The following is a 17062-nucleotide window of genomic DNA, read 5'->3' on the forward strand; positions in this document are numbered from 1 at the left end:
ACGTGTGTCGTTACATTATATTAATGAGCTTTAAAGCAATTTCCTGAAGTGAACCCAATAAGGGAAGTAGGGTCAATTATGGACTTATCACATAAATGTTGGTAAAGAGATTTTGGCTCGCGAGGAACTTAATTTTATAAAATGTTATTGCCATATATTCGTATATTTTAGCCAGTAATGAGCGTTAAAGATATTTTCAGAATGGGTAGGGTCATTTATGGGCCGATAATTAAAAAATGGTTAAAAGGTTTTAGTTCGTAAGAAACTTATACCGATTTTCATCGCTATACTCGAATTTTAAGGCCAGTAATGAGTGTAAAAGTCATTTTCTGAAGGGAACCTTATATGAGGGGTAGGGTCTTTTATGGGCCGTTCCTTAAATAAATTGGTTAGAAGGTTTTGGTTTGTAAAAAACTTACTTATACCAAATTTCTTCGCTATACTCGCGTTTTTGGGCCAGTAGTGAGTGCTAAAGTCATTTTATAATGGGGACCTTATATGGGGGTAGGGTCTTTTATGGCCGATCCTTAAATAAATAGGTTAGAAGGTTTTGGTTTGTAAAAAACTTATTTATACCGAATTTCATCGCTATACTCGAATTTTTAGGCCAGTTATGAGCGTTAATGTAATTTTTTAAAGGGGACCTTATATGGGGGGTAGGGTCAATTATGGACAGATCCTCAAAAAATTTGGTAGAAAGATTTTGGATCATATGAAATTTGTTTATGTCGAATTTCATCGCTATATTCGCACTTCTAAAGCAGTTATGCCCGTTAAAGCTGTTTTCAGGAGGTTCACTTGTATGGGGGCTATCCGAAAAAATGGACCGATATGGCCCATTTTCAATACCAAAGCAAACCTTAGCAATAGGGAATATTTGTGCAAAATTTCAATTGTCTAGCTCTTATCTTGTGGTCCCAATCGTGATTTTAACATATAGATGGACATTACCGGCCCAAAAAATGCGAGTCAAAATCTATCTTCTAAATTTTATATGGATAGCTCCATAATTGACCCCATATAAGGTCCCTTTCAAAAAAATTATTTTAATGCTCATTACTGGTTTAAAAACACGAATATATCAATAAAATTCGACACACATAAGTTGCATGTGAGCCAAAAGGTCTCTGTCAAATTTTAGGTAGAAAGGTTCATAATTGACCCTATCCCCCCTATTGGGACTCCTTCAGAAGATGACTTTAACAATCATTACTGGCCTAAAAATTCGAGTATAGCGATGAAATTCAGTACAAGTAAGTTTCTTACGAATCAAACCCTCTCTACCAATTTTTCCAAAAGGTTTATATGAACCCAAAATCAGTATACAAAAAGTTACGAGGAGAGGTCAATTATTGTCCATACCTCTCATATAAGATCCACTTAAGAAAATTTGATGAATAAAATTGACGCATATGAAGGTCTTCTTCAGAAACTTACTCATGGTTTAAAAATTTACCAAAAATATTTTGTTTAAAAAAATTAATATTTTGTTATTTCAAAGGAGCCTGATGATTAAAGGTGAGCATTCCTTGTAAGTATATTGCAACAAAATACATATACGGTGTATTCTTATTCTTCCCTTGTAATTGGCACCCTACGGTCGGTTTGTTGATGTACATTTGTAGTCAATTGTAGTTTAATATCGAGTTATTAATTCATCTACTTTTATTACAATTTTAAAATATTAAAAATGTCGGTCACGGCACTAAATATCTTTATTAGAGCATAGGATGCTCCATTGCATACCGGGCCAGGTTTGATAATATAGATGATGAGTTACATAACGTTTTAAATAAGATTGGAGAACACATAGTGCCAGAAGTTAAAATAAATAATAGTTGTTATATACGCAATAATCGACATCACTCGATGCTTCATTTACAACATTTAGAAAATTCTGTGGTTGAAAGACCTACTGTTTCTACGGAACAGAATTATGGTGCGGTTCTACGACCCAATAACTCCCACTACTAACAATCACATACGTCCAATAATGTTGCGTCCAATTCACAAGTATTTCATTCTAGTCAAAATCAGTCTGTTCTATTAGGGACAGCTATTGAAAATGTAATTCATAATAACAATAAGTATCAGGTCCGCGATTTAATTGATTTGGGTTCGGAATACTTACATTTCTGAGCAATTACGAAAAAGGTTAAAACTTCCCACGCATACTACACACGCTAAAGTTTCTGGATTACAGTTTCTAAATATTGTCCTGTGGAAGTTGGTTACGATTTAGACTCTTCAGTAAATCTTTTGTAACACATTTGTTTTAGCAAAATATCGATATTTATAAGTTATTTGATCGTCAACATAAGCACTACGTGATATTGGCATTATTAATTCTACGAGTTAAAACATAAATAAATAAAAACAGAGGATCCATTCATAATTGACTCTTGAAAATACGAGTATAAAAATTCGACATACATAAATAAGTTTGTCAGTGTAGTGGTGATATTTATCATAAACAAGTATTATTCCTAAATCACTCTGATGTCTTTATTAATTTCGAATAGTAAAATTCTTTATGTATTAAATAAATGAGACGACCTCGTTTATTTCGCCAACGTGTTCGTCTTCGAAATATCTTTCTTGGCGGTGTCACCCTTACTCTCAAGATTCTGACTTGAGGTTTCTTTAAGTGCGATATGGCTTGGCCTTGACTGTGTATTAGAAGACGAGGAACTTTTTTTCTTCTTAGGTTTATTTTCAGTTGTCAACTCTTCGGAAGACCTAATCCTCCTTGCCTCAGATCTTGTGATAAAGTCCGATCTTTCTTTTGGAGTGTCGTTGGAATGACAATGATTTTCTATAGCATATTTTTCAACTTCTTCCTCTGTGCTCCAGATAGTATTTTCTTAGTAATACACGTGCTATCACTCACCTGTTTCACCATTTGCTTTACTTCATCCTTTTTGGTATTTGCTATAATGGTTTTGTTATTATCATCTGAGGATTCAGAGTCGAAACCCTCACCTATATTTAAAGGCTTAGGTAGCTTAGTTCTTTCTTCGAGAACATCCTTCTCTTTCACCCCTTTAGTTTTGCCAATGCCATGTTGTACACTTAACGCATCGTCCGCCACGGAGGCCAAGGTACCCACCTCCATAGTAGTATTTTGCTAACGATTGCAGGATGACACGGACGTGACTCGCGAGTGGATCAACACTTGCCGCCTGTACTGGGTTATTTAGGCCCTGCACCGTAACTTTCAACTTTTTATTTTCCATGTTGTTTTTTTCAGTTTTTTGGTCCGCTGGGAATATAAAATTCCCAGGTGGTGGACAATCTGTCCTCCCTCAGCTTCAGTCAACTAAAACAGGATAGGATAGATGATCCATCACCACCGCCACCCGGGGACGCGCTCTGTAGGAAATACTGGAAAACTTCCCATTTAATAATAGATGGTGCTATATTACAGCCAAAGAATTTTCCTGGGTACTTGGTTAAATTCCCTTTCAAACTTCAGGTTAAATATCAAAACTATCACATTTTTATTGCTTAGACTAGCTCGCTGGCCCCTACAATCGTCCAGAAGTGACTACAATCCACACTTCCAGATAAATAAAATACAACATGTGAAAACTCTTCAAACTCTCTTTCTTGTCACCAGTCGGGAAGAACTGATGCCGAGCTGGGGAATCTCTAAGAGTAACGTGGAAGAAAATTCTGGAAGACCCGCAGAACAAATTTCTAGATGTTTTCTTTTCTTCTATTTGTATGCTCACCAATATAAAATCTATAAAAATAAATCTAAATAAAATGATATTTTATAGTTTTTATTGAAATAATTGAAATTTAAATAGTAGAAAAAATAATTGATTTAACAACTTATCTAAAAAAAGTAATATATGTACATTAGAGTGCTCCAAAAAAAACTAAGTTTCGAATTTTGAATACCGGGCGTAATTTTGGACCAAATGGACTCAATTTTTTCTTGTTAGTTAGACAACAAAATTTTCAATAATATACAAAAAATTTCTGATCAATATCATTTACAGATCCAAAAATATACGTTTTTTAATTTAAAAATTCAAAAAATTTTAGATTTTTGCCGTTTTTTTGCCCAAAATGTGTCTTAACTCTTTTATTAATAAAATAAAATTTTCTTTAAGAACATATAACAATTTTATAGTTTTCTAAAAGGTATCTTTACGCAGAACGCTTTGGCGTAAAAACCTTGTCCTATTTTTTGAAAATGTTGCCACTGCGTCCTTCCGAATATGACCTATTTTTTATCAAAACTTCAACTTTGGGCGACATGTTCTAAAATCCCAAAGCTGGGATCAGAAAACTGAAAGCAGTTTTGGAAACCTCAATATGTTTTCTATTTACTCCAAAAGTATTTTCCCAGCCCTGAAAGAAATGTGGACCCTATGGGCAAAAATGTAAAAAATCCCATTTTTGGGATTTAACAAGCGTTGAAGATTTCATTGAGTTTTGTTCATAAATAAAGATTTTGTCATATATTACATATTTGTTAAATTTCTAAAACTATGATTTATATCAAAATTTTAATAGGGTCGCAGATAGCTACAACAATTTAGTCCATATTTATCCCTTAATATCTATTTTAGTTAGATATGGAAATTCTCGACCCTTTACAAAAAATTTCAAGCCAATATCTCAATTACATTCAAAAATATGTTCATTTATACCTGTATCCTTTAATTTCTTATTTTTCATATTTTAGTATTAAATATGACAGATCATGTTTAAATCTTATATTTACCTATTTTCTATTTGTTTGCTTATCCTTATAATTGAAAGGTCCTATTATGCTTAAATTTTCAGAAATTTATAACTATTTTTTACCTAAATTTTTTCGACAGATCTTTTCGTTCTGTTTCGTTTATGATCATGTAGGTAAAAATATACAGGTAATGATAATTTCGATTCATTCACTAATAAGAAACATCAATGACTGAATTACAGGTTATAGTAATATAGTCCTAAATGTTAATAGGTAGACAGTTCGTAATTTTTTACTTTGGAATACCTGTATCGGAAATGACAAGAATTGGTATATAAGTAAACTTCTCAGATTTTAAGTACCACATTTAATAAATCTACAATGAAGATTACATTAAAGTACGAAGAGTTGTGTTCCGTTTTATGGTCAGAAATTATTGAAGACATTTCAAATTATATAAAAACTACATATAGTAGAAAAGTAGACAAAACAGGCATATCAAAAATTGAAAACTTTTTGATGTAAAAAGTAAGTCTGTGGATGGAAATCAAAAGAAATTTCGATTAAAATTTTGTAGATGGATGGAAACTACTACGGAAATCTCAACTTACAACACATCAGCAGGAGCGCCTTGCAAGTCATACGAAGACTTATGTTCAAGGTAAAAAAAAGAGGGTCACACAAAAACTTTTTTCAATCTCAAATGAGGAAATTGCTGATACATTTAACGAAATGCTGAAAAAGGAAAACCAACCTATGGATGCCGTACATATTGCAACTATTTTTCCTAATGCATCACCAAAACGACTTAAGCGAATTGTGGAAAGTATACCAACTCCAACATCACAATCAAATTTTACTGAAGAGGAATTCTATTTACTCCAAAAGTATTTTCCCAGCTCTGAAAGAAATGTGGACCCTATGGGCAAAAATGTAAAAAATCCCATTTTTGGGATTTTCATTCCTATTTTTGGGAATAGCGGGATGCCCTTTGACCAGTTCGTAATTTTTTACTTTGGAATACCTGTATCGGAAATGACAAGAATTGGTATATAAGCATCATTAACAGCATCAAGAATTGTGTCAGACTTTTCAGAAGACCATCTAAGGAAAATTCATAACTGTGATGTTGTCTTAATGTGTAAGTGGGGATGTGACGGTTTATCAGCACTTCCAGAATACAAACAAGCTTGTGGAAGTCTGACATTAGCAGACTACAAAAGTGTATTTATGTCATCATTAGTGCCATTACGAATTCGTTCATATTCCCTTAATCCATAAAGGAATTCTCTATTAACGTATCATATCAGCTAAGCTTAACAATGATTGATGGAAAGGTCAGCAATGCCATAACAGAAACTTCTTCCTTCTGGAGCTGCTCCATATGTAATGAGAAAAAGTTCAGATGGGATTAAACATCGACAAACCACTTCCAAGTTGCGGTAGTACAAATGACGGTAATACGGCGAGAAGGTTTTTTCGTGATTTTGAAATTACTTCAAAAATAACTGGAATCGACAAGGAGTTGCTTCGAAGAGTTAACACTATTTTAATGGCACTGAATAGTAAACATAAAATTAATGGAAATCGATTTGGGGAATATACATCTGAAATTTCTAAATTACTTGTATCTCTGTATCCATGGAGGGAACTAACACCAACAGTACACAAAGTATTGTGTCATGGTCAAATAATAATTGAATCGAATATTCTTCCACTTGGAGAGTTAACAGAAGAAGCCCAGGAAGCGAGGAATCGAGATTTTAAGCATGTTCAACTTTTCAGCTTAAGAAAATGCTCCAGGCAATCACAGAATTAAGATATTTTTAATAGCTTACTTCTATCTTCTGATCCTGTTCTTTCAACTATGCGAAAAAGATGGATTTGTTATGAAACTCTATCATCTCAAAACGAGGAAGATTTAAAGGATTTATATTACCTTATGGATATGTATACCGATATGACAGATTATTTTATAGAAAATAAGTAGTGTTAGGAATTAACTATATAAGTAAGTTGTAAGAATTAATTGTGTTATGTTTAAGATAAACAGTTCAAATAAAAAAAGCTATTATACTAACTGATTGTATTGTATTAAATTGTGTTTTATATTTCGGTGGGCGGGAAAGGTGGTTTGTGTGGGGTGATTTAGGTGTTGTTGTGTGTGGCTCATAATAAAATTTATTTTTTTTTTTTTTATTGTATATACAATGTTATAGTCTGTAATAAAATAATTAACTAAATAATTTTTAAAAATTGTCCAAATATTTTATTCAACACCAAATGTATGTTTCATTTCTAAAACTATGATTTATATCAAAATTTTAATAGGGTCGCAGATAGCTACAGCAATTTAGTCCATATTTATCCCTTAATATCATTTTTTAGTTAGATATGAAAATTCTCGATTCTTTACAAAAATTTTCAAGCCAATATCTCAATTACAGTCGTTTATATATCCTTTTATAACATTATATATGCCATTTGTTTTTGGTATATTATTTATTGCATAATGTATTTTTAGCAAATGGCAAATTGGATAGGTCGGTAGAATTTTTTTCATAATGCATAATGTATTTTTAGCAAATATCAAATTGGATAGGTCGGTAGAATTTTTTTCACAGCTTTAAAAAGGCGGTAATTTAAGGTTCCGATATGGTTATAAATAACTTTGACAGTTTTCATGCTATGACGGTCATTTATGCATAATTCTAAAGCAGTATGATTGCACTTTAATTTGGTATATCATATGTAGCATAATGTGTGTTTTTACAAATTGTAAATTGGATGGTAGAATTATTGTTCTACGTTTAATAAACGCTGTAATCTGAGGTTCTGATATGTTTGCACTTGACTTTAGCAGTTTTCGTGCTAGGACATTTATACACCATTTGTTTTGGTATATAATTTATTGCTTAATATATTTTTAGAAAATGGCCCAATGGATAGATCGGTAGAATTATTTTCTCAGTTTAAAAAACGCGGTAATTTGAGGTTCCGATATGGTTGCAAATAACATTGACAGTTTTGATGCTATTACAATCATTTATGCATCATTTTAAAGCATTATGATTGCACTTTAATTTGGTATATCATTTGTAGCATAATGTGTTCTTCTAAAAAGTGGTGAATTCTATGGATTGGTAGAATTATTGTTCTGTGTGTAAAAATGCGGTAATTTGAGGTTCCGATATGGTTGCAAATAACATTGACAGTTTTCATGCTATGACAATCATTTATGCACCATTTTAAAGTATTATGATTGCACTTTAATTTAGTAGTTTTCATGCTATAACAGTCATTTATGCATCATTTTAAAGCATCATGATTGCATTTTAATTTAGTAGATCATATGTAGCATAATGTATGTTTTTACAAATTGTAAATTTGATGAATCTGTAGAATTGTTGTTCTATGTTTAAAAAATCTGTAATTTGAGGTTCCGATAGTCATTTATGGATCATTTTAAAGCATTGTGATTGCGCTTTAATTTGGTATATCATATGTAGCATAATGTGTTTTTACAAATTGTAAATTTGATGGATCGGTAGAATTGTTGTTTTGTGTTTAAAAAAGCTGTAATTTGAGGTTCCGATATGGTTGCAAATAGCTTTGGCGTTTTTCGAGATAGGACAGTCTTTTATGCACCATTCTAAAGCATTAAAATTGCCAAGTTTTGAAGATGAACCCTGCAGATGCCCCTGGGACGGCGCTGTGGCGGCTCAAAGTAGGGTATCTACGACATTTAAAATTTTTAAACTCGTGCCATTTTTTTGTTTTTCACCCAAATACATTTTATATTTTCTGAAAGCGCTCGACGAGATCTTGAAAAAACATGCTTGGACATTCTACTTATCTCTTATAATATCAGAGTTATAGGCATTTAAAAATTTAGTGATACTAAATTTACCATACCTTGGTCCGTCCTTTTTTGAATACCGGGCGTAATTTTGGACCAAATGGACTCAATTTTTTCCAATAATATACAAAAAATTTCAGATCAATATCATTTACAGATCCAAAAATATACGTTGTTTAATTTAAAAATTCAAAAAATTTTATATTTTTGCCGTTTTTTAACCAAAAATGTGTCTTAACTCTTTTATTAAAAAATAAAATTTTCTTTAAGAACATATAACAATTTGATAGTTTTCTAAAAGGTATCTTTACGCAGAACGCTCTAGCGTAAAAAACTTGTTCTATTTTTTTGAAAATGTTGCCACTGCGTCCTTCCGAATATGGTCTATTTTTTTATCAAAACTTCAACTTTGGGCGACATGTTCTAAAATCCCAAAGCTGGGATCAGAAAACTGAAACCAGTTTTGGAAACCTCAATATGTTTTCTATTTATTTCAAAAGTATTTTCCCAGCCCTGAAAGAAATGTGGATCCTATGGGCAAAAAAGTAAAAAATCCCATTTTTGGCATTTTGATTCCTATTTTTAGGAATTGCGGGATGCTCTTTGACCTTTTCAATTTTTTTTGCATTTTCTTATTTGAAAATAAACAAGCGTTGAAAATTTCATTGAGTTTTGTTCATATATAAAGATTTTGTCATATATTACATATTTGTTTCATTTCTAAAACTATGATTTATATCAAAATTTTAATAGGGTCGCATATAGCTACAGCAATTTAGTCCATATTTATCCCTTAATATCATTTTTTAGTTAGATATGAAAATTCTCGATTCTTTACAAAAATTTTCAAGCCAATATCTCAATTACATTCAAAAATATGTTAATTTAAACCTGTATCCTTTAATTTCATATTTTTCATATTTTAGTATTGAATATGACAGAACATATTTAAATCTTATATTTACCTATTTTCTATTTGTTTGCTTATCCTTAAATTTTGAGAAATTTATAACTATTTTTTACCTAAATATTTTCGACAGATCATTTCGTTCTGTTTAATTTCTGATAATTTCGATTCATTCACTAATAAGAAATATCAATGACTGAATTACAGGTTATAGTAATATAGTCCTAAATGTTAATAGGTAGACAATTCGTAACGTTTTGCTTTGGAATACCTGTATCGGAAATTACAAGAATTGGTATATAAGTAAACGTCTCAGATTTTAAGTTTCATATTTAATAAATCTACAATGAAGATTACATTAAAGTGTGGAGTGTATCTTCAAAAGGCCCAGAAAGAATTGAAGACATTTCAAATTATATAAAAACTACATATAGTAGACAAAACAGGCCTATCAAAAATTGAAACTTAAAACTTTTTGATGTAAAAAGTAAGTCTGTGGATGGAAATCAAAAGAAATTTCGATTAAAATTTTGTAGTTGTATGGAAACTACTACGGAAATCTCAACTTACAACACATCGACAGGAGCGCCTTGCAAGTCATACGAAGACTTATGTTCAAGGTAAAGAAAGAGGGTCACACAAAAACTTCTTTCAATCTCAAATAAGGAAATTGCTGATACACTTAACGAAATGCTGAAAAAGGAAAACTAACCTATGGATGCCGTACATATTGCAACTATTCTTCCTAATGCATCACCAAAACGACTTAAGCGAATTGTGGAAAGTATACCAACTCCAACATCACAATCAAATTTTACTGAAGAGGAAGCAATAGCGCTTATGTTGGAACTGGGTCTCAGTCGAAATAAGTATCAAATATTAAGGAAAGCTCTGCATGAAAAAGGACACAATATATTACCATCATACAAGGCGATCCAGGAAAAAAAACAACAAACTATCCTACCATCACCTATTGCTGTTAATGATGTGGAAGCTTGTATTGATATATCATCTTTGCTCGAAAACACAGCATCAAGAATTGTGTCAGACTTTTCAGAAGACCAACTAAGGAAAATTCATAACTGTGATGTTGTCTTAATGTGTAAGTGGGGATGTGACGGTTTATCAGCACTTCCAAAATACAAACAAGCTTGTGGAAGTCGGACATTAGCAGACTACAAAAGTGTATTTATGTCATCACTAGTGCCATTACGAATTCGTTCATATTCCCTTAATCCATCATCGTCAAGCATCGGAAATTCATTTGAAAATATATGGATCAATACAACTCCGGGTTCAAACAATTTTTGTAGACCCATTGGATTTGAATATATAAAGGAGTCAAAGAAAACAACAAAAGATTTAGTGTTTATTTAAAAGATGAAATAAATGCACTGGAGCCCATTTGCATAAAAATAAATGAATTTTCTATTAACGTATCATATCAGCTAAGCTTAACAATGATTGGTGGAAAGGTCAGCAATGCCATAACAGAAACTTCTTCCTTCTGGAGATGCTCAATATGTAATGAGAAAAAGTCGCAATTCTCAAATATAAACAAAAGCAGAAGTATTAATGAAGAAGTCCTGTCTTTCGGAATTTCACCACTTCATGCCAGAATACGATTTTTGGATTACTTTTTACACATAGCATACGACCTCAAATATAGAAGTGTGCCAGAGAATCTTACTAAATCAACAACAAATAATGAAGAATTGAAAGAACTGAGAGCTGCGGAAAAAAGCAGAATCCAAGAAGAATTTAAAGTTTAGATGGATTAAACATCGGCAAACCACTTCCAAGTTGCGGTAGTACAAATGACGGTAATACGGCGAGAAGGTTTTTTCGTGATTTTGAAATTACTTCAAAAATAACTTGAATCGACAAGGAGTTCTTCGAAGCAACTCCTTGTCGATTCCAGTTATTTTTGAACACTATTTTAATAGTAAACATAAAATTAATGGAAATCGATTTGGGGAATATACATCTGAAATTTCTAAATTACTTGTATCTATGTATCCATGGAGGGAACTAACACCAACAGTACACAAAGTATTGTGTCATGGTCAAATAATAATTAAATCGAATATTCTTCTACTTGGAGAGTTAACAGAAGAAGCCCAGGAAGCGAGGAATCGAGATTTTAATCATGTTCAACTTTTCAGCTCAAGAAAATGCTCCAGGCAATCACAGAATGAAGATATTTTTAATAGTTTACTTCTATCTTCTGATCCTGTTCTTTCAACTATGCGAAAAAGATGGATTTGTTATGAAACTCTATCATCTCAAAACGAGGAAGATTTAAAGGACTTATATTACCTTCTGGATATGTATACCGATATGACAGATTATTTTATAGAAAATAAGTAGTGTTAGGAATTAACTATATAAGTAGCTTGTAAGAATTAATTGTATTATGTTTAAGATAAACAGTTCAAATAAAAAAGCTATTATATTAACTGATGATATTGTATAAAATTGTGTTTTATATTTCGGTGGGCGGGAAAGGTGGTTTGTGTGGGGTGATTTAGGTGTTGTGCGTGGCTCATAATAAAATTATATTTTTTTTTGTATATACAATGTTATAGTCTTTAATAAAATAATTAACTAAATAATTTTTAAAAATTGTCTAAATATTTTATTGAACACCAAATGTATGTTCTGTCATACTTAATACTAAAATATGAAAAAGATGAAATTAAAGGACACAGGTTTAAATGAACATATTTTTGAATGTAATTGAGATATTGGCTTGAAATTTTTTGTAAAGGGTCGAGAATTTCCATATCTAACTAAAAAAAGATATTAAGGGATAAATATGGACTAAATTATTGTAGCTATCTGCGACCCTATTAAAATTTTGATATAAATCATAGTTTTAGAAATTTAACAAATATGTAATATATAACAAAATCTTCATTTATGAACAAAACTCAATGAAATCTTCAACGCTTATTAAATTTGTCATTTCAAATAAGAAAATGCAAAAAAAAAATTGAAAAGGTCAAAGGGCATCGCGCAATTCCAAAAATAGGAATGAAACCCCAAAAATGGGATTTTTTTACATTTTTTTTCAAATAAGAAAATGCAAAAAAAATTGAAAAGGTCAAAGGGCACCGCGCAATTCCCAAAAATAGGAATGAAAATCCCAAAAATGGGATTTTTTTACATTTTTGCCCATGGTTAGGTTATGTTTTCAGTTGAATAGCTGACAGATCAGATAGATCAGAAAAGTGTGACGAACCCAGCGCCTGATGACGGAGCGATTCCAGGGCCGGGCAGTTACACAGAAAATGAGAAATAGTTTCCTCTTCTTCTTCATTTTGACAGCTCCTACAAAAGTCATTATATGGAATACCAATACGTCTAGCGTGGTTTCCAAACTTTGAATGACCTGTAAGAACTGATAACAAAGCGCTCAGATATATTCTGTTTAGCCCTAAAATGTAGGATGTTTTATGAGAATCCATACGAGGCCACAGTAGCCTAGCGATCGAGCAAGTGTGCTCCTGAGACCATCGCTCCTGGGCTGAAATGAAGCAGTAATCAAGTATTTGCTTCTTGATGACCGCTAAGGGGACACCACAAACTGGTCAATATCCAGTATGGTCATCCCGCGTGCCGGCTTTTGCCAGAATGTCAGCAGTATTATTGCCAATTGTTTCCCCGTGTCCTTTGACCCAAATAAGGGTAATTCTTGAATATCTCGCCATCTCGTTTAGAGACGCCCGCATTCTTGGACAAGTTTTGATGTAGAATACACACCTATCAGGGATTTGATAGCGGCTTGACTGTCAGTATAAATTCTGATATCTCTGTTGGATATCCGATAGTACCTAAGCCAATTAGAAGCCCTTTTTATAGCTGAGATTTCAGCCTGCAAAATAGTACATTCGTCGTTGAGTCGGAAAGAGATTTTCGTCCCGAATTCTTCAATGAATATGCCCCCGCCGACACCTTTAGTTGTTTTTGAGCCATCTGTATAAACATTAAAGCTTTTTGCCCATAGGATCCACATTTCTTTCAGGACTGGGAAAATACTTTTGAAGTAAATAGAAAACATATTGAGGTTTCCAAAACTGCTTTCAGTTTTCGGATCCCAGCTTTGGGATTTTAGAACATGTCGCCCAAAGTTGAAGTTTTGATAAAAAATAGGTCATATTCGGAAGTCGTTCGTTTACGTTAGTTACGGATAATAAGCCTTTGCTTCACATTTTTAATCCAAAGAAAAGAATGCCGGTGATGGCATCAAATAGATTGCAGCGTATAGCGTTAATGATAAATTTTATTGTAACTCACTTTAAAGTTTTCCAAGTAATGTGTAAAATATTTATTAAACAAAAAATGAAAATGTCTTTACAGTTCAAAGTTAAGAATGAGAATGACATATATAGAATACAAAAAGAAAAGTGTCAAAAGCAAAAAGTAACAACCAAAGAATAAATAAGAAGTGAAACGCTGTCAAAAAGTACCTAAGTCTACTGTCAGTCGGTACCTAACTCTAAAAATGTATTAGTAGAATTCTCAAGCCAACATAGTTGCAAAAAATCGGATTTAAAAATTAAAAAAAAAATATTTCATTTGAATTTATATTTTAAAAGATTTCTTTAAATATTTTGCAACATAATTTATCTATAAACATTATATATGAACGTATCTTTGCTTTTTAATCTGCAATATTGAAATAATAATTAAGTTAGTTGAAATATTTTTTTCTTGTACCATACAAAAATTTACAACATTGTTCTTTTTTCATTTTAAATTCAACAACAAAAATTAAATGTCAAATAAATAAAAAAAATATTTTTTTCGTTTGTAAAAAATTAAATCTTTTCGGGCTATTAAATATATCTAAAGTGTGCAAAAAAATAATAAAATATAACGTTAAGTGATAAAAAATATTTTCAAGTTCTATAAGCCACGAATTTTTGCGACAAAGTTTTGAAGTTTGTAGAGAGAGTAAGTTTCTTACATATGTGTTGGAGTTACACATAACTCGTCTGTGAGAAGAGCGTAACGTTGTTGTTGTAAATAAATGACAGCGTTTCATTTCTTAGTATTCAGTGGTAACAACGTATACATTGTAGAGTTGCCATATCATCTTCAACACTCCTCCTCAATGTGGATGTTGTTTTACAAATAAAAATTAATTTAATTTCATCAAATTCACACAATTAAAATGTTTAACCCTTGGTAGGTTTTTCGTCAAAACATCCGCAATCATAATCAGCTGTTGGACAATATACAAGCTCCACCTGTTTACTTTGCACCAGCTCTCTGATATGATGAAACTTTATGTCGATGTGCTTGCTGCGTTTGTGGAAAACTTGGACACACGGAATGCAAAATATCCGGTCTTGTAAAAATCGCAAGGTACATGAGTGTACCAAGTTTCTCACAGTCATCATTACAATTTACCTGATAACCAGCCTCAAGTGGCACCGAGACTTATTTGCATTCATCTATACCATATTCTCTCAAATATCACGAATATATTGAGATTGACTCAATTTAATCGTACCTGTATCGCCTTCGCGCTCTATTTCCATTCCTACAAAATGGTTGAGTACACCTTTGTCATTAACCTCAAAATTATCGGCAATTTGTCTCTTCACCACATGCACAACTGCTATGTTACTGCATCCAATAATCAAATCATCGACGTATACCGCCACACAGTGGGGCAGAAAGGAAATTTTTTGAAAATAAATCTGGCATTTCTAAACGGCTGATCCGATCGGGATAAAATTTGGCGTGAGCGTAGCCAAGGAGTATTCGAGTTTAAGTTTTAAAGATGAACCCCGCAGATGCCCCAGGGACGGAGCTGTGGCGGCTTAAAGTAGGGTACCTACGACATGTAAAATTTTTAAACTCGTGCCATTTTTTGTTTTTTACCCAAATACAAAGATTTTTATATTTTCTGAAAGCGCTCGACGAGATCTTGACATACTACTTATCTCTTATAATATCCGAGTTATAGGCATTTAAAAATTTAGTGATACAAAATTTACCATACCTTGGTCCCCCTTTTTTGAATACCGGGCGTAATTTTGGACCAAATGCACTCAATTTTTTCCTGTTAGTTAGACAATAAAATTTCCAATAATATACCATATCAATATCATTTACAGATCCAAAAATATACGTTTTTTAATTTTAAAATTCAAAAAATTTTAGATTTTTGCCCAAAATGTGTCTTAACTCTTTTATTAATAAAATAAAATTTTCTTTAAGACCATATAACAATTTTATAGTTTTCTAAAAGGTATCTTTACGCAGAACGCTTTGGCGTAAAAAAACTTGTCCTATTTTTTGAAAATGTTTCCACTGCGTCCTTCCGAATATGACCTATTTTTTATCATAACTTCAACTTTGGGCGACATGTTCTAAAATCCCAAAGCTGGGATCAGAAAACTAAAAGCAGTTTTGGAAACCTCAATATGTTTTCTATTTACTCCAAAAGTATTTTTCCAGCCCTGAAAGAAATGTGGACCCTATGGACAAAAATGTAAAAAATCCCATTTTTGGGATTTTCATTCCTATTTTTGGGAATTGCGGGATGCCCTTTGACCTTTTCAATTTTTTTTTGCATTTTCTTATTTGAAATGACAAATTTAATAAGCGTTGAAGATTTCATTGAGTTTTGTTCATAAATAAAGATTTTGTCATATATTACATATTTGTTAAATTTCTAAAACTATGAAAAAAACAACAACAAACTATCCTACCATCACCTATTGCTGTTAATGATGTGGAAGCTTATTGGATATATCATCTTTGCTCGAAAACACAGCATCAAGAATTGTGTCAGACTTTTCAGAAGACCAACTAAGGAAAATTCATAACTGTGATGTTGTCTAATGTGTAAGTGGGGATGTGACGTTTATCAGCACTTCCAAAATACAAACAAGCTTGTGGAAGTCGGACATTAGCAGACTACAAAAGTGTATTTATGTCATCACTAGTGCCATTACGAATTCGTTCATATTCCCTTAATCCATCATCGTCAAGCATAGGAAATTCATTTGAAAATATATGGATCAATACAACTCCGGGTTCAAACAATTTTTGTAGACCCATTGGATTTGAATATATAAAGGAGTCAAAGAAAAACAACAAAAGATTTAGTGAATATTTAAAAGATGAAATAAATGCACTGGAGCCCATTTGCATAAAAATAAATGAATTTTCTATTAACGTATCATATCAGCTAAGCTTAACAATGATTGGTGGAAAGGTCAGCAATGCCATAACAGAAACTTCTTCCTTCTGGAGATGCTCAATATGTAATGAGAAAAAGTCGCAATTCTCAAATATAAACAAAAGCAGAACTATTAATGAAGAAGTCCTGTCTTTCGGAATTTCACCACTTCATGCCAGAATACGATTTTTGGATTACTTTACACAACATATACGACCTCAAATATAGAAGTGTGCCAGAGAATCTTACTAAATCAACAACAAATAAATGAAGAATTTGAAAGAACTGAGAGCTGCGGAAAAAAGCAGAATCCAAGAAGAATTTAAAGTTTAGATGGGATTAAACATCGGCAAACCACTTTCAAGTTGCGGTAGTACAAATGACGGTAATACGGCG

General features: G+C 32.1%; 1 protein-coding gene across 6 annotated transcripts in view; it reads left to right on the plus strand.

Annotated features, from left to right (window-relative positions):
* LOC111689142 (protein trunk) overlaps positions 1 to 17062 on the plus strand; it is a 103074-nt gene that overhangs the window by 23028 nt on the left and 62984 nt on the right. For 2 of the 6 annotated variants that reach the window (XR_006941679.1, XR_006941681.1), the window contains exons 2-3: positions 3251 to 3444; positions 3512 to 3730. The exons of 1 other annotated variant lie outside the window; for it this stretch is intronic. Coding sequence is in view for 1 of the 5 variants with exons in the window: in XM_046956754.1 (XP_046812710.1) it covers positions 3251 to 3323 (73 nt within the window). In the remaining 4 variants the exon portion in view is untranslated. Of the gene's footprint in view, positions 1 to 3250; positions 3731 to 17062 lie in introns of those variants that run through there. 3 more of the 6 variants (XM_046956751.1, XM_046956754.1, XR_006941680.1) reach the window with 2 other exon arrangements.

Source organism: Lucilia cuprina, chromosome 2 (assembly GCF_022045245.1).
Source record: "Lucilia cuprina isolate Lc7/37 chromosome 2, ASM2204524v1, whole genome shotgun sequence".
Lineage (NCBI taxonomy): Eukaryota > Metazoa > Arthropoda > Insecta > Diptera > Calliphoridae > Lucilia > Lucilia cuprina.